The sequence below is a fragment of the Chlorocebus sabaeus genome, chromosome 1 (genome assembly GCF_047675955.1).
Source record: "Chlorocebus sabaeus isolate Y175 chromosome 1, mChlSab1.0.hap1, whole genome shotgun sequence".
In the NCBI taxonomy this organism is placed as follows: domain Eukaryota; kingdom Metazoa; phylum Chordata; class Mammalia; order Primates; family Cercopithecidae; genus Chlorocebus; species Chlorocebus sabaeus.
In genome coordinates, this window is record NC_132904.1 from 104,887,995 (window position 1) to 104,911,429 (window position 23,435).

The window sequence follows — 23,435 nt, forward strand, 5'->3', positions numbered from 1 at the left end:
CTGAAACTCTGTTTCTACTAAAATACAAAAATTAGCCAGGCATGGTGGTGGTTGCCTGTAGTCACAGCTACTTGGGAGGCTGAGGCAGAAGAATCATTTGAACCCAGGAGGCAGAAGTTGCAGTGAACCGAGACTGTGCCACTGCACTCCAGCCTGGGTGACAGAGTGAGACTCCATCTAAAAAAACAAAACAAAAAAAAATTAAAACTTTTTGTTCATCAAAGGACACTATCAAGACAGTAAAAGGGCAATCCACAAAATGGGAGAAAATATTTGCAAAGCAGATCTTTGAAAAATAAAGAACTCCTACATCTCAACAACAAAAGAACTCAATGGAAAAATGGGCAAAGGTCTTGCATATCTATTTATCCAAAGAAGACTTACGAGTGGTCAATAAGGACAGAAAAGATGCTCAATATCACTAGTCATAAGAGAAATGTAAATCAAAACCACAATGAGACACCACTTAACATCCATTAGGATAGCTATTATCAAAAAACTTGAAAATAACAAGTATTGGCAAGGATATACAGAAATTGGAAACCTTGTGCATTGCTGGTGGGAATGTAAAATGGTACAGCCACTGTAGTAAAGTTTGGCAGTTCCTCACAAAGTCAAACATAGAATTACAACATAATCCAGCAATTCCACTTCCAGACATATATCCAAAAGAAAGCAATGGCTCAAACAGATACCTTTACATCAATTTCTTTTTTTTTTTTTTTTTTTTGAGACGGAGTCTTGCTCTGTCACCCAGGCTGGAGTGCAGTGGCGTGATCTCAGCTCACTGCAAGCTCTGCCTCCCGGATTCACGCCACTCTCCTGCCTCAGCCTCCCGAGGCGCCCACTACCACGTCCGGCTAATTTTTTGTATTTTCGGTAGAGACAGGGTTTCAGCATGTTAGCCAGGATGGTCTCGATCTCCTGACCTTGTGATCCACCCGCCTCGGCCTCCCAAAGTGCTGGGATTACAGGCATGAGCCACCATACCCGGCTACATCAATTTCTTAGCAGCATTATTCACAGTAACCTAAAAGTGGAAATAACCCAAATGTCCATTAACAGATGAATGGATAAATACAATGTAGCATATAGATATATAATGGAATATGATCCATCCTTAGGAAGGAATGAAATTCTGATACATGCTATAAGTTGGATGAACCTTGAAAATGTTATGTTGAGTAAAATAAGCCAGATACAAAAAAACAAATCCACTTAAATGAGGTACCTAAAATAGGAAAATTCACAGAGACACAAAGTAGAATAGAGATAAATGGGGTCTGGTGGTTAGGAAGTTTTTGGTTAATGGGTACATGAGGTTTTGTTTGGGATTATGAAAAGGCTGTGGAAATGGATAGTGGTGATGGGTGCACAACATTATGAATGTATTTAATGTAATTGAGTTATACACCTAAAAACAGTTAAACTGGTAAATTTTATGTTATTAACATTTTACTACAATAAAAAGTGAATACTGGCTGTTTCAAACAAGAATGATAATGTCTTCTGGTATTTAAAACAGAAGTGTAAGTTAAATATCTGGAAATAATAGGAAAAAGGTGAAGGGGCTAAAGTGAGTTAACATGTTACAAGATTCTTACATTGTTCTGAAAAGGGTAAAAGTACCAACTTAAGGCAGAGACTAACTAATCAAGGGCAAATATTGTAACTTTGCCCTTTCTAGCTTAACCCTCTAAAAGAAAATATAGCTGTTCTAATCATCTACTACTGTGTAGTAAAGTACCTCAAAACTTAGTAAAATCACCATTTTATTATGCTCATAATTATGGGTTATGAATTCTGGTAAGGAATAGTAGGGAAGTCTTGTCTCATCTCCACAATGACTGAGGCTTCAGCTGGGATGACTTGAACAGCAGAAATGGCTGAGATGGCTCAACTGGGGCCCAATGTCAGAGACCTCAATTCTAGTTGTCAGCTAGGTCTCTTATTACATTTATTGAGGATGGAATATAAAAAACAGCCTTTTCACTTATGTATCTGGTTAAGTGGGCTGGAATATTACATGGTGGCTGTTCTCACTCAGAATGAACATTTCAGGACACAGACATGGACACTGCAATGTGTTTTATGACCTAGACTAAGAGGTCCCAGAATGTCATGTCCTATTTTATTGGTTTTAATAGTAAAGCAAGCTACTAAAATAGCCTAGATGAAAGGGAAAATATTGACTGATAGGAAGAGGAGGTTCCAAGATGGCCAAATAGGAACAGCTACAGTCTATAGCTCCCAGCGTGAGCGATGTAGAAGACGGGTGATATCTGCATTTCCAACTGAGGTTCCGGGTTCATCTCACTGGGGCTTGTCAGAGAGTGGGTGCAGCCCACAAAGCATGAGCCAAAGTTCATGAGGGCAGGGCATCACCTCACCCGGGAAGCACAAGGGGTCAGGGAATTCCCTTTCCTAGCCAAGGGAAGCCATGACAGACGGTACCTGGAAAATTGGGACACTCCCACCCTAATACTGCGCTGTTCCAACGGTCTTAGCAAACGGCATACCAGGAGATTATATCCTGCACCTGGCTCGGAGGGTCACACACCCACGGAGCCTCACTCACTGCTAGCACAGCAGTCTGAGATTGAACTGCAAGGTGGCAGTGAGGCTGGGGGAGGGGCATCTGCCATTGCTGAGGCTTGAGTAGGTAAACAAAGCGGCAGGAAGCTTGAATTGGGTGGAGCCCATCACGGCTCAAGGAGGCCTGCCTGCCTTTGTAGACTCCACCTCTGGGGGCAGGGCATAGCTGAACAAAAGGCAGCAGAAACTTCTGCAGACTTAAACGTCCTTGTCTGACAGCTTTGAAGAGAGTAGTGGTTCTCTCAGCACGGAGTTTGAGATCTGAGAACGGACAGACTGCCTCCTCAAGTGGGTCCTTGACCCCTGAGTAGCCTAATTGGGAGGCACCTCCCAGTAGGAGCCCACTGACACCTCATACAGCCAGGTGCCCCTCTGAGATGAAGCTTCTAGAGGAAGGATCAGGCAGCAACATTTGTCGTTCTGCAATATTTGCTGTTCTGCAGCCTCTGCTGGGGATACCCAGGAAAACAAGGTCTGGAGTGGACTTCCAGCAAACTCCAACAGACCTGCAGCTGAGGGTCCTGACTGTTAGAAGGAAAACTAACAAACAGAAGGGACATCCACACCAAAACCCCATCTGTACATCACCATCATCAAAGACCAAAGATGGGGAGAAACCAGAGCAGAAAAGCTGAAAATTCTAAAAATCAGAATGCCTCTTCTCCTCCAAAGGAATGCAGCTCCTTGCCAGCAATGGAACAAAGCTGGATGGAGAATGACTTTGACAAGTTGAGAGAAGGAGGCTTCAGATGATCAGTAATAACAAACTTCTCTGAGCTAAGGGAGGATGTTTGAGCCCATCGCAAAGAAGCTAAAAACCTTGAAAAAAGATTAGACGAATGACTAACCAGAATAAACAGTGTAGAGAAGACCTTAAATGACTTGATGGAGCTGAAAACCATGGCACGAGAACTACATGACACATGCACAAGCTTCAGTAGCCGATTTGATCAAGTAGAAGAAAGGGTATCAGTGATTGAAGATCAAATGAATGAAATGAAGCAAGAAGAGAAGTTTAGAGAAAAAAGAGTAAAAAGAAATGAATAAAGCCTCCAAGAAATATGGGACTATGTGAAAAGACCAAATCTACGTCTGACTGGTGTACCTGAAAGTGAAGGGGAGAATGGAGTCAAGTTGGAAAACACTCGTCAGAATATTATCCAGGAGAACTTCCCCAACCTAGCAAGACAGGCTAACATTCAAATTCAGGAAAGTCACAAAGATACTCCTCAAGAAGAGCAACTCTAAGACACATAATTGTCAGATTCATCAAAGTCGAAAGGCAGGAAAAAATACTACGGGCAACCAGAGAGAAAGGTCAGGTTACCCACGAAGGGAAACCCATCAGACTAACAACAGATCTCTCGGCAGAAACTCTACAAGCCAGAAGAAAGTGGGGGCCAATATTCAACATTCTTAAAGAAAAGAATTTTCAACCCAGAATTTAATACCCAGTCAAACTAAGCTTCATAACCAAAGGAGAAATAAAATCCTTTACAGACAAGCAAATGCTAAGAGATTTTGTCACCACCAGGCCTGCCTTACAAGAGCTCCTGAAGGAAGCACTAAACATGGAAAGAACAACCAGTACCAGCCACTGCAAAAACAAGCCAAATTGTAAAGACCATCAATGCTAGGAAGAAAGTGCATCAACTAAGGATCAAAATAACCAGCTAACATCATAACGACAGGATCAAATTCACACATAACAATACTAACCTTAAATGTAAATGGGCTAAATGCTACAATTAAAAGACATAGACTGGCAAGTTGGATGAAGAGTCAAGATCCATCAGTGTGCCGTATTCGGGAGACCCATCTCACCTGCAGAGACACACACAGGCTCAAAATAAAGGGTTGAAGGAAGATCTACCAAGCAAATGGAAAACAAACAAACAAAAAACAGCAGGGGTTGCAATCCTAGTCTCTGATAAAACAGACTTTAAACCAACAAAGGTCAAAACAGACAAAGAAGGCCATTACATAATGGTAAAGGGATCAATTCAACAAGAAGAGCTAACTATCCTAAATATATATGCACCCAATACAGGAGCACCCAGATTCATAAAGCAAGTCCTTAGAGACCTACAGAGACTAGACTCCCACACAATCATAATGGGAGGCTTTAACACCCCACTGTCAACATTAGACAGATCAATGAGACAGAAAGTTAACAAGGATATCCAGGAACTGAACTCAGCTCTGCACCAAGTGGACCTAATAGACATCTAGAGAACTCTCCACCCCAAATCAACAGAATATACATTCTTCTTAGCACCACATCACACTTATTCCAAAACTGATCACATAGTTGGAAGTAAAGCACTCCTCAGCAAATGTAAAAGAACAGAAATTATAAAAAACTCTCTCAGACCACAGTGCAATCAAAGTAGAACTCAGGATTAAGAAACTCCCTCAAAACCGCTCAACCACATGGAAACTGAACAACTTGCTCCTGAATGACTACTGGGTACATAACAAAATGAAGGCAGAAATAAAGATGTTCTTTGAAACCAGTGAGAACAAAGACACAACATACCAGAATCTCTGGGACACATTTAAAGCAGTGTGTAGAGGGAAATTTACAGCACTAAGTACCCACAAGAGAAAGCAGGAAAGATCTAAAATTGACATCCTAACACCACAATTAAAAGAACTAGAGAAGCAAGAGCAAACACATTCAAAAGCTAGCAGAAGGCAAGAAATAACCAAGATTGGAGCAGAACTGAAGGAGACAGAGACACAAAAAAACCCTTCAAAGAAATCAATGAAGCCAGGAGCTGGTTTTTTGAAATGATCAACAAAATTGATAGACTGCTAGCAAGACTAATAAAGAAGAAAAGAGAGAAGAATTAAATAGATGCAATAAAAAATGATAAAGGGGATATCACCACCGATCCCACAGAAATACAGACTACCATCAGAGAATACTATAAACACCTCTATGCAAATAAACTAGAAAACCTAGAAGAAATAGATAAATTCTGGGACACATATACCCTCCCAAGACTAAACCATGAAGAAGATGAATCCCTGAATAGATCAATAACAGGCTCTGAATTTGAGGCAATAATTAATAGCCTACCAACCAAAAAAAGTCCAGGACCAGATGGATTCACAGCCGAATTCTACCAGAGGTACAAAGAGGAGCTGGTACCATTCCTTCTGAAACTATTCCAATCAATAGAAAAAGAGGGACTCCTCTCTAACTCATTTTTATGAGGCCAGCATCATTCTGATACCAAAGCCTGGCAGAGACACAACAAAAAAAGAGAATTTTAGACCAATATCCCTGATGAACATTGATGCAAAAACCCTCAATAAAATACGGGCAAACCGAATCCAACAGTACATCAAAAAGCTTATCCACCACGATCAAGTTGGCTTCATCCCTAGGATGCAAGGCTAGTCCAATACACATAAATCAATAAACGTAATCCATCATATAAACAGAACCAAAGACAAAAACTACATGATTATCTCAATAGATGCAGAAAAGGCCTTCGACAAAATTCAACAGCCCTTCATGCTAACAACTCTCAATAAACTAGGTATTGATGGGACGTATTTCAAAATAATAAGAGCTATTTATGACAAACCCACAGCCAATGTCATACTGAATGGGCAAAAACTGGAAGCATTCCCTATGAAAACTGGCACAAGACAGGGATGCCCTCTCTCACCACTCCTATTCAACAAAGTGTTAGAAGTTCTGCCAGGGCAATCAGCAGGAGAAAGAAATAAAGGGTATTCAATCAGGAAGAGAGGAAGTCACATTGTCTCTGTTTGCAGATGACATGATTGTATATTTAGAAAACCCCACTGTCTCAGCCTCAAATCTCCTTAAGCTGATAAGCAACTTCAGCAAAGTCTCAGGATACAAAATCAATGTGCAAAAATCACAAGCATTCCTATACGCCAGTAACAGACAAACAGCCAAATCATGAGTGATCTCCCATTCACAACTGCTTCAAAGAGAATAAAATACCTAGGAATCCAACTTACAAGGGATGTGAAGGACCTCTTCAAGGAGAACTACAAACCACTGTTCAACTAAATAAAAGAGGACACAAACAAATAGAAGAACATTCCATGCTCATGGATAGGAAGAATCAATATCGTGAAAATGATCATACTGCCCAAGGTAATTTATAGATTCAATGCCATCCCCATTAAGCTTCCAAAGACTTTCTTCACAGAATTGGAAAAAACTACTGTAACGTTCACATGGAACCAAAAAAGAGCCCATATAGACAAGACAATCCTAAGCCAAAAGAATAAAGCTGGAGGCATCACGCTACCTGACTTCAAACTATACTACAAGGCTACAGTAATCAAAACAGCATAGTACTGATACCAAAACAGAGATATAGACCAATGGAAAAGAACAGAGTCCTCAGAAATAATACCACATATCTACAACCATCTGATCTTTGACAAACCTGACAAAAACAAGAAATGGGGAAAGGATTCTCTATTTAATAAATGGTGTTGGGAAAACTGGCTAGCCATATGTAGAAAGATGAAATTGGATCCCTTCCTTACACCTTATACAAAAATTAATTCAAGATGGATTAGAGACTTAAATGTTAGACCTAAAACCATAAAAACCCTAGAAGAAAACCTAGGCAATAGCATTCAGGACATAGGCATGGGCAAAGACTTCATGACTAAAACACCAAAAGCAATGGCAACAAAAGCCAAAATTGACAAATGGGATTAAACTAAAGAGCTTCTGCAGAGCAAAAGAAACTACCATCAGAGCGAACAGGCAACCTACAGAATGGGAGAAAATTTTTACAATCTACCCATCTGACAAAGGCTAATATCCAGAATCTACAAAGAACTTAAACAAATTTACAAGAAAAAAATCAAACAACCCCATCAAAAAGTGGGCGGAGGATATGAACAGACACTTATCAAAAGAAGACATTTATGCAGCCAACAGACACATGAAAAAATGCTCATCATCACTGGCCATCAGAGAAATGCAAATCAAAACCACAATGAGATACTATCTCACACCAGTTAGAAAGGCGATCATTAAAAAGTCAGAAAACAGGTGCTGGAAAGAATGTGGAGAAATAGGAACACTTTTACACTGTTGGTGGGACTGTAAACTAGTTCAATCATTGTGGAAGACAGTGTGGCGATTCCTCAAGGATCTAGAACTAGAAATACCATTTGACCCAGCAATCCCATTACTGGGTATATTTACCCAAAGGATTATAAATCATGCTGCTATAAAGACACAGGCACACTTATGTTTACTGCGGCACTATTCACAGTAGCAAAAACTTGGAAGCAATCCAAATGTCCATGAATGGTAGACTGGATTAGGAAAATGTGGCACATATACACCATGGAATACTGTGCAGCCATAAGAAAGGATGAGTTCATGTCCTTTGTAGGGACATGGATGAAGCTGGAAACCATCATTCTGAGCAAACTATTGCAAGGACAGAAAACCAAACACTGTATGTTCTCACTCACAGGTGGGAATTGAACAATGAGAACACTTGGACACAGGGTGGGGAACATCACACACCGGGGCCTGTCATGGGGTAAGGGGAGAGGGGAGGGAGAGCATTAGGAGACATACCTAACGTAAATTACGACTTAATGGGTGCAGCACACCAACATGGCACATGTACACATATGTAACAAAAACCTGCACTTTGTGCACAAGGACCCTAGAACTTAAAGTATAATTAAAAAAAAAATTTTTTAATAAAATAATTTAAAAAAAGAAAAGGAAAATATTGCCACCTGCTGTCAATAGGAGAAATAGAAAACAACTTATGGCATCCTTAATCAAAATAACTACAAAGTTAATAGAGAAGAAAATAATGACAAACTAATAATATTTAATTACTACAAAGAAAGGGAAAAGGGAGGGGGAAATACAGGAAGAACAGATCAGACAAGTAGAAAACAGCAAGATGGTAGCCTTAAGCCCAATGAATACAGTAATTACAATAAATACAAATGGTCTATACATGCTAATTAAAAGACAAAGATTATTTAGAATTATGGAAAATTAAATCCAACTGTATTTTGTTTACAAGAGACACAATTTAAATATAAGGGCACAAAAAGCTGAAAAGTAAAAGAATAAGAAAAAATGTCATGTACTCACCAAAAGAACACTAGGGTAGCTGTATCAATATAAAATAAAATGTTCTTTCAGACAAGAAGTGTTGTAAAATATACGAAATATCTATTGAAGTGATCATATAGTTTTTGTCCTTTATTTTGTTAATATGGTCATTGCATTTATTGATTTGTATATGTTGAACCACCTTGCACACAAAGAATAAATCTCACTTGATCATTATTTTAATGTGCCGTTAAATTCAGTTTGCTAGTATTTTGTTAAAGATCCTATTCATCCATGTTCATCAGGGGTATTACTTGTAATTTTATTATAGCATCCTTGTCTGGCCTCAGTAGCCAAGTCATGTTGGCTTTGTAAATAAGGTTAGAAGTATGCTCTCTTCTTCAATTTTTTGAAAGAGTTTGAAAAGGGCAGGTTATTATTTCTTCTTTAAATGTTTAGTAGAATTCAATAGTAAGGCCATCAGTGAATCCAACAGTGAAGCCATCCTGGGCTTTTCTTTGATGGGAGGTTTTTTATTACTGATCCAATCTCCCTACTCATTATTGGTCTGTTCATATTTTCTATTTCTTCATGATTCCATCTTGGGAGGTTATATGTATCTAAGAATTTTCCCATTTCTTCTAAGTTATCCTATTTATTGGCTTACAATTGTTCATAGTAGTTTCTTACTATCCTTTGTATTTCTGTAGTATCAGTTGTAATGTCTCATCTTTCATTTCTGATTTTGAGTCTTTTTTTTTTTTTTTAAACTTTTCCTTTTTTTGTTTTTGTTTGCTTGTTTGTTTTTAAGACAGATTCACTCTTGTTGCCCAGGCTGGGGTGCAATGGCACAATCTCAGCTCACTGCAACCTCCGCCTCCCAGGTTCAAGCGATTCTCCTGCCTCAGCCTCCCGAGTAGTTGGCATGACAGGCATGTGCCACCACACCCAGCTAATTTTGTATTTTTAATTGAGACGAGGTTTCTCCATGTTGGTCAAGCTGGTCTCAAACTCCCGACCTCAGGTGATCCGCCCAACTCAGCCTCCCAAAGTGCTGGGATTACAGGCGTGAGCCACTGTGCCAGGCCTACTTTTACATTTTTATTTATTTATTTATTTTTAGAGATGTAGTCTCACTGTGCTGCCAAGGCTGGACTCAAACTCTTGGGCTAAAGTGATCTTTCTGCCTCAGCCTCCCAAGTACCTGGGACTACAGACGTGTGCCACCACACCTGATTTTCTTTTTTTAAATTAGTTAGTCTAGTTAAAGATTTGCCAATTTTGTTTATCTTTTCAAAAACCCAACTCTTAGTTTTGTTGATCTTTCCTATTGTTTTTCAAGTTTTTATTTCAATTATTTCTGCTCTAATCTTTATTTCCTTCCTTCTGCTAACTTTGGTCTTAGTTTGTTCTTCTGTTTCTAGTTCCTTGAAGTGTAACATTAGGTTGTTTGAGATCTTTCTTGTTTTGTGATGTAGGCATTTATTGCTATGAAATTGCCTTTCAGAATTGCCTTTGCTGCATCCCATAAGTTTTGGTATGTCTCCAGTTTGTCTCAATATATTCCTTAATTTACCTTTAAAGGTCACATATGACAAGTCCACAGCTAACATCATACTCAATGGTGAAAAGTTAAAAGTTTCTTCTCTAAGATCAGGAACAAGGATGCCCCTGCTTACTACTTGTACTCAACATGGCACTGGAAGTCTCAGCCAGAGAAATTAGGCAAGAGAAAGAAATGACATACAAATGGAAAAGGAAGATGTTAAATTGTCTCTGCAGACCACATGATCTTATATATAGAACACCTTAAAGACTCTACCAAAAAACTGTTAAAAATAATAAGCAAATTTAGTAAAGTTACAAACTCAACATACAAAAATCAGTGGTGTTTCTATAAACCAAAGGTATAACGTTCACAAAGGAAAAGTAAAACTCATCATTCAAAGATAACATGACTAAGAAAATCCAAAGGAATTTATAAAAAAGCAATTAGAGGCCAGGCACAGTGGCTCATGCCTGTAATCCCAGCACTTTGGGAGGTCAAGGCAGGCAGATCACGAGGTTAGGAGTTCAAGACCAGCCTAACCAACATAGTGAAACCCCATCTCCACTAAAAATACAAAAATTAGCCAGGTGTGGTGGCACATGCCTGTAATCTCAGCTACTCAGGAGGCTGAGGCAGGAGAATCACTTGAACCTGGGAGGCAGTGGTTGCAGTGAGCTGAGATCATGCCCCTGCACTCCAGCCTGGGTGACAAAGCAAGACTCCGGCTCAAAAAAACAAAAAAGAAAAAAAAAGAACCTCATGGAGACAAATTTAAGATCCAAAGACATGGGCCAGGTATGGTGGCTCATGCCTGTAATCCCAGCACTTTGGGAGGCCAAGGTGGGTAGATCACTTCAGCTCAGGACTTACAGACCAGCCTGGGCAACACGGCAAGACATCCCATCTACAAAAAGTACAGAAAGTACCCAGGCATGGTGACGCATGCCTGTAGTCCTAGCTACTTGGGAGGCTGAGGCAGGAGAATTGCTTGAACCTGAGAGATGGAGATTTCAGTGAGCCGAGATTGTGCCACTATACTCCAGCCTAGGCAACAGGGTGAGACTCCGTCTTAAAAAATAAATAAACAAATATACACAAATAGACCAATGCAACAGAATAGACACTACAGAAACACTTTACATATATGATTACATGATTTAAACAATGGCACCACAGCAATTTATTGTGAAAAGGATGGTATTTTCAATCAAAGGTATTTGATCTGCTGGATATCCATAAGAAAAAAACGAACTTTGTACCTCTGAGTATACACAAAAATTAATTTGAGATGGATACTAGATCTTAATCTGAAACTAAAGCAATTAAGCCTCTAGGACAAACATAAGGAAAATATCTTCTGACTAGGTTAGACAACATTTCTTAAACAGGATGCAGAAAACACTAATCATGAAGAAAAAGTGGTGGCTGGGCATGGTGGCTGACATCTGTAATTTCAGCACTTTGGGAGGCCAAGGTGGGAGGACTGCTTGAGGCCAGGAGTTCAACACCAGCCTTGGCAACATAGAGAGACCCTGTCTCTACAGAAAATTTAAAAATTAGCCGGGCGTGGTAGTGCACACCTGTAGTCCAAACAGGAGGCTGAGGCGGGAGGATTGCTTGAGCCCAGGAGTTCAAGGTTACAGTGAACTGTGATCATGCGACTGCACTCTAGCATGGGCAAAAGAGTTAAACCCTGTCAAAGAAAGAAAAAAAAAGAAAGAAAAGAAGGAAAGAAAGAGAAAAAGTCGCAAACTGGCCTTTATTAAAATTAAAGACTTCTTTTCATTAAGAACTTCTTAGAGGAATGAGGCAAGCCTGGGAGAAGATATTCAACACATATAGTATTTAACAAAGGACTTGCACTGAGGATATATGAACTCCTCCAGAGAATACTTATAACGTAATCGTACAGGTAATGGATCTTGGCGGTTTGAAGATGGAGAGGAGAGGTAAAGAAAAGGATAGGGATACTTATGTTCTCATCATATATAATGTGGAGTCAAGAGAGCCTATGTCAGCCTGATGGAACAAGATAACTAAGACTTAAATATTCTTTAAACCAATAAGGTAATAAAATAGAGGAATTTAAAAAATAACATTATGATATTGGGAGGGGAGATAAGCAGGGCTGTGGAGGGTAAGTAACCTAAGTTCTCAATTATCTTTGCAGAAAGCCAATGGATTACTTCCAAAGTTAATAAAAGATAATTGTACATGCACATTATTTAGAAGCATGGAAGTAACTACTAGAAGATCTACAATAAAAATAGTTAAAAATGGGCCAGGTGCGGTGGCTCATGCCTGTAATCCCAGCACTTTGGGAGGCTGAGGTGGGTGGATCACGAGGTCAGGAGTTCAAGACCAGCCTGGTCAAGATGGTGAAACCTCATCTCTATTAAAAATACAAAAAATTAGCTGGGCGTGGTAGTGGGCACCTGTAATCCCAGGTAGTCAGGAAGCTGAGGCAGAGAACTGATTGAACCCGGTAGGCGGAGGCTGCAGTGAGCCAAGATGGAGCCACTGCACTCCAGCCTGGGCAGCACAGCAAGACTCCATCTCAAAAAAAAAAAAAAAAGTTAAAAATGGTTGCTTTTGGGGTACGAGGGTGAAAGAAAGTAGAATGGGGTGAAATATTTATTTTTCATCATAAATTCTTCTATATTACTTATTAAAGAAGTACATGTTAGATTAAAATATTTAATTTTTTAAAATTCCTACATTTACATTACTATAACTATGCAAATAATTCACTTCTACGGCCAAGCAATGTGCTAAAACTATGCATCCTTTTTTAGAAGTCACCCACTTGACTCTATCTAGAATCAAGATGCTGTGTCTAGAATCAAAAGCAAATGTATTCTCCTCACATCTTAGAACAATTTTAATCTGTCATATCTGAACCATGACTTTCACGGTTAGCTCTTTTTCAGAGTTTCTAATCTCTTTTTTCTAAATCCAGACTCTGTCATACTTTCTATTGCATGGGGTACCATTTTCCTCCCGGATATAACCCTCTTAGAGGCATTCAATATCCTGATCTAACTTAAATTTATTACTATTTTTATTTTCTTTAGGTTCTATCTCTTTTTTCCTTCTTTCTGTTTTGATATTATTGGTTTTCCTTAAAAGTGAACCTTGGTTGTCCATTAATACTTAAGAATGAAAGTCTGTGTCAATTTTTCTAGGCGCTAGTACGAGTATCTTTTGTTAGTATTCTGTCTCCCCAGTGTTCTCACTCAGGAGTGGGAAAATTGGGGGCTTCATGATATGAGTGGAATAAGCAATTAGCAGGCTTTCTTTAATGGGTAGCCAGCTATTAAGCAGGGTGTCTCTCAAATACCAAAATTAACAGGCAACAGGGCATAATTAAGAGGGTTTCACTGTGGAATGCCAAATCCATGCTAGAACTAGCTTTTCCAGATAGTTCATTTGATTTTTCATTTTTCTTTTTTTTTTTTAAAAAAGAGATAAGCCTCCAGGGTTTCTTTGTGTCTTTTTTGCCTAATAGTATATATCTGTCTAGAAGCAGATTTGTGACAAGCAGTAAACATCCACCTACCTGCAGCTCTTGGTCTGCAAAAGACTGGAGACAACTGGCACAGCTGCTCCATGTACAGACCTTCAATTAAACCCCCTGTCTTCAGTCCTCCTTCCAGCTCTTTTAAATTGTTAACTCCAAATTCATATCTTCTCTGGGGTTCCAATGGCAAACCAATTCCCTCATTGGAACCCCTATGAAATGTGTCTAGGCAAGTGTTTCTACAGTTTTTCCAAAGGATGCTATCATCTATTTTTAGTTTTCCAAAAATTAGATAAAATTTTTATGTGCTCATGAACCCCCTCTCTTTGTTATGGATTAACCTTCTATACAGTGTCATTTCAATGGGGTTCTGGAGGGACACAAGGTGAAATGTGTCCTCAGTCTATACACACACATACACACACACACACACACACACACACACACACCTATTTACATGGCTTCTCTGCCGAAGCTCCTTTAAGGGCCAGGATGTATTGTAAAATGCCTAGCACAATGTCAGGAACACAACAGTTAGTCAAAGGTGTGTGGCTGGTTGAATGTGAGAGAAAATAGCTGCAAACAATAGAAAAGCTTAAGCCTAGATGATGTATATGTCAATCAAAACCAACTAAGGAAGAATAAGTTTTAAAAGAAGATTAGCTGGGTATAATGGTGCTCGGCTATAGGGCAAGTTACTTGGGAAGCTGAGGTGGAAGGATCACTTGAGCCCGGGAGTTTGAGACCATCCTGGGCAACGTAGTGAGATTCCTGTATCTTTAAAAAATACATATTATTTTAGTGTTAGAAATCAACATAGTTACACCCCAGCATAGGTTTTATGGCCTTGGTATAGGCAAATAATGAAGCAACTTTACAAAATGTGATTAACTGATACAAAGGTGGTCTTGTAAGCCATAAAACCTTTGTATCAGTGTGTGTTAGAAACAGAGCCATATTTCTTCAGTTAAAATTACCAGGCATAGGCCAGGCGCGGTGGCTCAAGCCTGTAATCCCAGCACTTTAGGAGGCCGAGATGGGCGGATCACGAGGTCAGGAGATCGAGACCATCCTGGCTAACACAGTGAAACCCCATCTCTACTAAAAAAATACAAAAAACTAGCTGGGCGAGGTGGCGGGCGCCTGCAGTCCCAGCTACTCGGGAGGTTGAGGCAGGAGAATGGCGTGAACCCGTGAGGCGGAGCTTGCAGTGAGCTAAGATCCGGCCACTGCACTCCAGCCTGGGCAACAGAGTCAGACTCCATCTCAAAAAAATAAAATTACCAGGCACAGAGTCCCGCTGCTATCAGAGAGAAAAGAGTGAGGTCATTTTAGTTCTTGGCTCTCACTCAACCAGATAATTCAACTTGGAATATTCCTTACACCTGTAAGACCAGCTCTACCCTTACAAAAGCACAAGTGACCACAACATCAACCCGGATATAGTGTATTATTAACAAACTTTAAGCTCCTCGAGAATAAGTACTCAATAAATATTTAATGAGTGGCTATATTCCTAACATCTGCTCACAATGCTGGTTCCTCAGTCAAGAAATAAAGTGTTTAGAGGTAAAAGGCAAATAATCTTATTAATGATACTTTCATTGATAACCATTATAAAAGTGCCTAGCCCAGATCAGGAACTCAATAAACATTTGTGCAGCTAATGAAATAATTGTAACTTTTTGAAACGTTAAAAAAGTCTGCTTTTTTGTTGTTTTTGTTGCCCAGGCTGAAGTGCAATGGCGTGATCTAGGCTCACCACAACCTCTGCCTCCCAGGTTCAAGCGATTCTCCTGCCTCAGCCTCCCGAGTAGTTGGGATTACAGGCATACGCCACCATGCCCAGCTAATTTTGTATTTTTAGCAGAGACAGGGTCTCTCCATGTTGGTCAGGCTGGTCTCGAACTCCTGACCTCTGATGATCCACCCGCCTCAGCCTCTCAAAGTGCTGGGATTATAGGTGTGAGCCACCGCGCCCAGTCAAAAAGTCTGCTTTTTAAAGTGAAGAGTGGCACACAATTCTGCAAGTATTCTAAAAGCTACTGAATTGTACACTTTATATAAAAAGTATTGAATATTGAACTGGCCGGGTGTAGTGGCTCATGCCTGTAATCCCAGCACTTTGGGAGGCCGAGAATGGTGGTTCACCTGAAGTCAGGAGTTCAGGACCAGCCTGGCCAACATGGTGAAACCCCGTCTCTACTAAATATACAAAAATTAGCCGGGCATGGTGGTGCGCCTATAATCCCAGCTACTGGGGAGGCTGAGGTGGGAGAATTGCTTGAACCTGGGAGGCAGAAGCTGCAGTGAGCCGAGATCATGCCACCGCACTCCAGCCTAGGCAACAGAGTGAGATTCTGTCTCAAAAAAAAAAAAGTATCGAACTGTACACTTTGAATTTCATGACATAAAAATTATATCTCAATAAAACTTCTAAATAAACTCACAAGGAAACTTTTCCAGGCCTGCTGAATGACTCTGGCAGCTTTATCCTGCTTTAAAACTTCTAATTCCTCTTCCCAAGGCATTTGAAATTCCTAAAAGAAAAGGAGCAAAAAGGGTACATTTAAAATAATGTTAATTTATTTTCATTTTAATTTATTTTTTTAAGAGACATTTTTATTTATTTATCTATTTTAGATTCTTGTTTTGTCACCTAGGCTGGAGTGCAGTGCTGCGACAATAGCTCACTGCAGCCTCAAACTGGTGGGCTCAAGTGATCCTCTCACCTTAACTTCCTAAGTAGCTGGGACTGTAGGTGTGCACCACCACACCTGGCTTTCTTTTTTTAATTATTATGTTTTTGTAGAGATGGGGTCTTGCTATGTTGCCCAGGCTGGTGTCAAACACCTCCTGGCTTGGCCTCCCAAAGTGTTGCGATTGTAATTGTGAGCCACCGTGCCCAGCCTAAAATTATTTTATATGCTCCATTATAAAACTACCACTAGAACTCAATGAAAATTAAAGAGTTGTACAAATAAAACAATTAAGATTTCGTATCAAAATAATAAAAATAAAAATAGTCACCTTTTTATTTTTTAAGAGACAGAGTCTTTCTCTATTGCCTCGGCTAGAATGCCATGGCAGGATCATAGGTCACTGTAGCCTTGATCTCTTAGGCTCCATCGCTCCTCCTGCCTCACTGTCCTGAGTAGCCGGGACTACAGGCACATACTACAATGTCTAGCTAATTTTTAAAATTTTTTGTAGAGACAGGTTCTTGCTATGTTTCCCAGGCTGGTCTTGAATTCTTGTACTCAAGTGATCCTCCCACCTCTGCCTCTGAAAGTGCTTGGATTACAGGCATGAGCCACTGCGCCCAGCCAAAAGTGGTCAGCAATTATTGGTGATTTCATATGTTCTAATTTGTATATTTTTTCTAATTCCAGCAATAATCCTGCATAGCAGATTTCACTAATATGCTTGTGTTAGAGATGAGGAGCCTAAGCTTTAAGGCCTAAGGTCAAATAGTGAATAACTAAGCCAGTTACTGAATTCAAGTTTATCTTCAAAGTCCATGACTTTTACATGCACTGTTGTATGACTTCAAATAAACCTTTCTTAACGTGCATAGAGACAGAGTTGCATCCACAAAATTGTACAGGTCCCTAACCTAAAATTAGACCTTATATGGTCAAATATAAAAGGAAAAAAAAGGTTATGCACTGAATACAGGGAGAAACATGGATTTTTACTTAGAGTTATTACACTTCACAGAATAATGTCACTCGTTACATTTACAGTAGCAATATAGTTCTGAGATGCTTTATCATAGTCCAAAGTGAATAAATTTTGCTTAAAAGCTTAAAATTCTGGGCTGAATACAGTGACTCATGCCTGTAATTCCATGGTTTTAGGAGACCAAGGCAGGAGGATTGCTTGAGGCTAGGAGTTTAACACCAGCCTGGGCAATATAGCAAGACCCCTGTCTCTACAACAACAACAAAAAGCTGGATAGGGTGGCACATACTGTAGTCCTAGCTACTTGGGAGGCTGAAACAGGAGGATGGCTTGAGCCCAGGAGTTCAAAGCTGCAGTGAGCTATGACTGCACCACTGCACTCCAGCCTGAGCCACAAAATGAGAACATGTCTCTAAAAATAATAAAAATTTAAATTCTGAATTGGTGCATGTAAAATGCAAAACATGTAAGGATTTACAAATTCCAAAGCCCTGACCTATTTAAACACATAACATACATCTACCAGTATGTTTAGAAAGACAGAGGCTAAACAGAAAACTGTCAAAAAGGATATGCCATTCATAAGAAAAATGAAAGAAAAATGTATTTATATATTTCTCAATTTGTCATTTTTCCCTTTTGATGTTTAAAGTTATTCAGATGCTTAAAACTAACGGTGTTTTCTTCCTAATTTGGTAAATTGTTTTTTAAATTGACATTTTTAAGAGTCAGAAGAAGGTTCTCTATGAAAAAAACTTATGTCTTTTTTGCTTTCCCTACAAATAGCGTTAACAATATAGGAGGCATGGGAAGAGAGGTTAAGTCTTTGGGCTCTGAGGCAAGATAGACCAGGGTTTAAATCTTAACAAATTCTACCTCATCCTTAGCTGTGTGATTTTGCAAAAGTTCCTTAACTCACTCAAACTTCAAGTTACTCATCTGTAAAATATGGGGACTCATTGTACCTAACTCATAGAATGGTCAGGATTAAGTCAGGTAACACAGGTAAAGCATTTAGTATAGTTTCTGACCCATCACAATAAATCATATCTATTATTATAACAAACTTTTCCAGAATAAAAACTATTCATGTGCATTATTTCAGTTAGAAAACTGAGATAGTATTTTAAGTACAATTATTCTCTTAATTGACAAATAACTGTTGGCATAAATGAAATTAAGGAAATTTCATGCCTAAAAGATTTGTTAATTTTTTTTTTTTTTTTTTTTTTTTTTTGAGACAGAGTCTTGCTCTGTCACACAGGCTGGAGTGCAGAGACATCATCTCAGCTCACTGTAACCTCCACCTCCCGGGTTCAAGTGATTCTCATGTCTTAGCCTCCTGAGTAGCTGGGATTATAGGTGTGTGCCACCATGCCCAGCTAATGTTTGTATGTTTAGTAGAGACAAGAGTTTCACCCTGTTGGCCAGGCTGGTCTCAAAATGCTGGCCTCAGGCAATCCACCCGCCTTGGCCTCCCAAAGTGCTGGGATTACAGGCATAAGCCATTGCACTCAGCAGCAACAATTTTTGTAGGATAGTTTTTACAAGTGGAATTGCTATGACAAAAGGTAGGCACATATATATTTCTGTTTTTCGTTTGTTTGTTTTCTGAGACGGAGTCTCGCTCTGTTGCCAGGCTGGAATGCAGTGGTGCGATTTTGGCTCCCTGCAACCTCCGCCTCCCGGGTTCACGTGATTCTCCTGCCTTAGCCTCTGGAGTACCTGGCACTACAGGTGTGCGCCACCATGCCCAGTTAATTTTTGTATTTTAAGTAGAGATGGGGTTTCACCATGTTGGCTAGAATGGTCTCGATCTCTTGACCTCATGATCCACCCACCTCAGCCTCCTAAAGTGCTGGGATTACAGGCGTGAGCCACTGTGCCTGGCACACATATACATTTGAATTGACTGTCTCTGGAAGGGGATATGAGAAATTACTAAGAATGACTGTCTCTAGGAAGGGACTTGTGGACTGAGGAGCCTGGGTTCAGAAAGGGAAGAGATGTTTTTGTTCCGGTATACTCTTTTACACTGTTGTTTTTTTCCCACAATGTGCATTTAGTTCAGAGATACACAATATAACTTCATAAAAAATAAAACAGTATACATATTAACACCTAACACTGCCAAACTGTCCTCAAAAATGGTGTCCAATTTATACCCATAAACATTCCATGGGAACGCTTGACTCTAAATTTAGAAAAGTAAAAAACTAAACGTAAATTAGATATTAGGATGATAACAGGTCTTTTAATATTCTTTCCAAGAACTAAATTGTATGATTTTTACCTGTCATCAATGTAGTGTGTTATTTAACATGATAGCATTAGCATTAATCCATCACAATTTTGTCATTTTCCCAATTACATTCTCAATTTTGTAGGTGAAAATTTAACACTGGATCTTAAAAATTCTGACCCAGTTTATGGAACACTTTGATCTAAATAATTTCACACAGGCTTTCCGCATACACCTGCTTCCTGCTTCTCTAGTGACATAGGCTAAAAGGTGTTTAGAGGCTGCCAAAAAACTATGTCATAAATGCCACCATTATATGTTTATGAATACACAAACTATTGAGAAAATATATTCCAGCATTCAAAATTATGATTCAGAAATTAACAATGAAGTTTCACAATTTCCAGAAAGAACATATTCAATTGTGTCAAATATTGTTGCAAGGACAAGTAAATACAGAGGAAAGAAAGGGAGATTTGGCCAGATAGTCACTAGTGACAGTACAGGCACTGTTTCAGTGGAGTAAGCAGGGAATGAAGTTTGGGATGGGTTGAGGAAGTGGGAAAGTTGAGACAGTAAGTACAGTAGTAATTCTTTGGGGTGCTGTAAGGGAGCAGAAAAATGGGGTGTAGCTAGAGAGTGAGAATGGATTAAAGGTTTTTTTAAAAAAAAGAAAAATAAAAAGGCCGGGCACGGTGACTCACGCCTGTAATCCCAGCACTTTGGGAGGCCGAGGCAGGTGGATCATCTGAGGTCGGGAGTTTGAGACCAGCCTGACCAACATGGAGAAACCCCATCTCTACTAAAAATACAAAATTAGCTGGGCATGGTGGCACATGCCTGTAATCCCAGCTACTCAGGAAGGCTTAGGCAGGAGAATCGCTTGAACCTGGGAGGCGGAGGTTGTGGTGAGTCGAGATCATGCCACTCTTCCAGCCTGGGCAACAAGAGTGAAACTCGCTCTAAAAACAAACAAAAAAACAAAAACAAAAAAAACCAAAAAAACCCACGAGAGATTCTAAAGCATGTTAAAATGTACCATCCAGTATTTAGGGAGAAATTAAAGTGACGGAGAACTTAAAAGGGCAAAGAAAGGGATAAGTTAAAGGGTAAAACCTTTCAGTAGGTGTAAGAGGACACCATCTGGAGCAGAAAGGAGGGTGGGACCGTTGCTGGCTTTAGATAAGAAATAAGATTGACTTTATATGGCTATTATGATGCTCCAAATAAATTAACCATTGTGAAAACCCTTCATCAGTTTCAAGACACTAAAATGTACTACCAGGCTGGGTCTGGTGGCTCACGCCTGTAATCCTAACACTTTGGGAGGCCGAGGTGGGCGGATCACCTGAAGTAAGGGGTTCGACACCAGCCTGGCCAATATGGTGAAACCCTGTCTCCACTAAAAATACAAAAATTAGCCGGGTGTGGTGGCGCACGCCTGTAGTCACAGCTACTTGGGAGGCTGAGGCAGGAGAATAGCTTGAACCGGGAGGCAGAGGTTGCAGTGAACTGAGATTGTGCCACTGCACTCAGCCTGGGCAACAAAGCGGCATGCCTTCTCAAAAACAGAGACAACAAAAAAAACCTAACCAAATAAAATGTACTATCAAACAACTGCTCAGGCAATGAAGTATTTTACTACACCCATGTACCACTTGTAGATTCAGAGATAAAGATCTTCCAAGCTTATTATATCCCTAATCAATACAAATTTTTATCTTAATAGATGTTTTCACTTATTTATTTTTACGCTTCACGGATAAAAGCCCACAAGATGTGTTTGGATTCTTAGTTTCACTTTTAAAGCAGCAAACAATCTTCACTTTGCTTGGATTCGAACCTGTATACTTCCTATTTTGTTTCCTCTACTAAATTTATTGAATACACAAATGATTCTCGTGGCCTTTATAAGTTTCGTAATTTCGCTTTTCCTTTTCACATGTGGTCCTTGATAGCGGGGGCAGAAGAAAAACAACTAACTTCTTTAAAAACGCGTTTCCCTTTTCCATCTCTAAAAAAAATGAAAAGATGTAAAACCAATGGGAGGGGGGAAGGGAAATAAATGAGGAAAAATCTAAGGAAGATTAATGTGTACTTCCCGGTCAGCGGGAAGGTGGATGGAGCAGTATCTTTGCGGAGGATTGGGGTGTGGGGGGTCTGTGAACGCGCAGAATGAGCGGTAAGGGCTGGTCAACCAGCCCGACGCAACGTCACCGAGGGCGAGGAAAGGAAGCTCTGAGGAAGGGGTTACTCCCAGGCAGGACTGTAAACTAGCTGAAGACCTCGCTGAGAGGCTTTAGAAGCATGAAACATCCTTAAGGGAGGCGGATGGGGAACGGATATCAAGGGTGTGGATTCTTTAGGGCCTTGAAACAACGAAGGCTCAAAACAAAGGCCACAAAGGCTAGCGGAATAGTAGTACAGGCTGAGAGGGAAGGGACAATTTTCCCTTGACCTACCAATCGCTGCTGGCCCTGGAGTCGCCGGACTCCTAGGTAACGTCGCAGACGGAAATGACGTAACTCAATCCGTTCTATCCCGCCCCATTGCCCTCCTAGCCCCGCCTTCTAGGCCCCGCCACTCCTCCCCGGCCTTTCCTCTACTCGCTCTCTGACCAAGTCCGGGGGATCTAGACCAAAAGCCTATGAAGACTGCTGGTTCTGTTAGAAGCCTGCTTTCGATTGTCAATGGCTTTGAGGCAAAGGATTTTGCAAGGGAAAGCAAAGTGATTGTCTACGAAGTTGGGCTTGGTATATAATGAAGCCCAGTCATTTCAACCAAGAACCTTAAAGATGTTGAGAAATATAATGAAATATTTTCTATTTAATTAATTTTTGTAAAATTTTTTTCGAGATAGAGTCTCAATCTGTGGCCGAGGCTGGAGTGCAGTGGTGCGATCTCGGCTCACTGCAGCCTGGAACTCCTTGGGCTCAGGTGATTCTCCCACGTCAGCCTCCCGAGTAGCTGGGACCACAGGAGTGCACCACCACGCCAGGCTCATTTTTCTATTTTTATTAATAGGGGCGACAGGGTTTCTCCATGTTGCCCAGGCTGGTCTTGAACTCCTGAGCTCAAGCGATCCTCCCAACCCCACCTCCCGCCTTGGCCTCCCAAAGTGCTGGGATTGCAGGTGTGAACCACCGCGCCCGGCCTATTTAATTAGCCTATTTATAAAAGGTCTTGCTCAAGGTCAAAGAATACGTGACTTGCAGTCCAATGTTATTTCTAAATGTAAGCTCTTCAGCTGGTGAAGCTAAACTGGTTTTAAGTGAAAACAGACGACCTCTTGAATGAGTTTTCAAATGACCTTAAATAATGCAAGCACTGCTTATCTAAAGCAAGTCTGACTTGCTTGAATTCTGATTCTGACACTCCGGCAGTGCTTTAGTTGGTCACAGATTATTGCGATGTGAAAAAAATCTTGTTCAGAACTGCCCAGTTTTGCTACGTTCCTCCTATGTTCAGGCATGGAATATAATTAGTTTGTAAGGAAGATAAACATTTTTGTTGCTGTTGTTGTTTTTTGAGATGGAGTCTCGCTGTCTCCCAGGCTGGAGTGCAGTGGCGCCATCTCGGCTCACTGCCAGCTCCGCCTCCCGGGTGTACGCCATTCTTCTCCTGCCTCAGCCTCCCGAGTAGCTGGGACTACAGGTGCCCGCCGGCACGCCGGGCTAATTTTTTGTATTTTTAGTAGAGACGGGGTTTCACTGTGTTAGCCAGGATGGTCTCGATCTCCTGACCT

General features: G+C 40.3%; 1 protein-coding gene across 1 annotated transcript in view; it reads right to left on the reverse strand.

Moving 5' to 3' along the window:
- C1H11orf65 (chromosome 1 C11orf65 homolog) overlaps positions 1-22,202 on the reverse strand; it is a 79,177-nt gene extending 56,975 nt beyond the window's left edge. Inside the window, exons 1-2 of the mRNA XM_008020747.3 lie at positions 22,153-22,202; positions 16,215-16,304 (exon numbers count right to left, since the gene is read on the reverse strand). Of these exons, the coding sequence (XP_008018938.1) occupies positions 16,215-16,295 (81 nt within the window). The 5' untranslated portion in view covers positions 16,296-16,304; positions 22,153-22,202. The remainder of the gene's footprint in view (positions 1-16,214; positions 16,305-22,152) is intronic.
- Between the last annotated feature and the right edge of the window lie 1,233 nt (positions 22,203-23,435).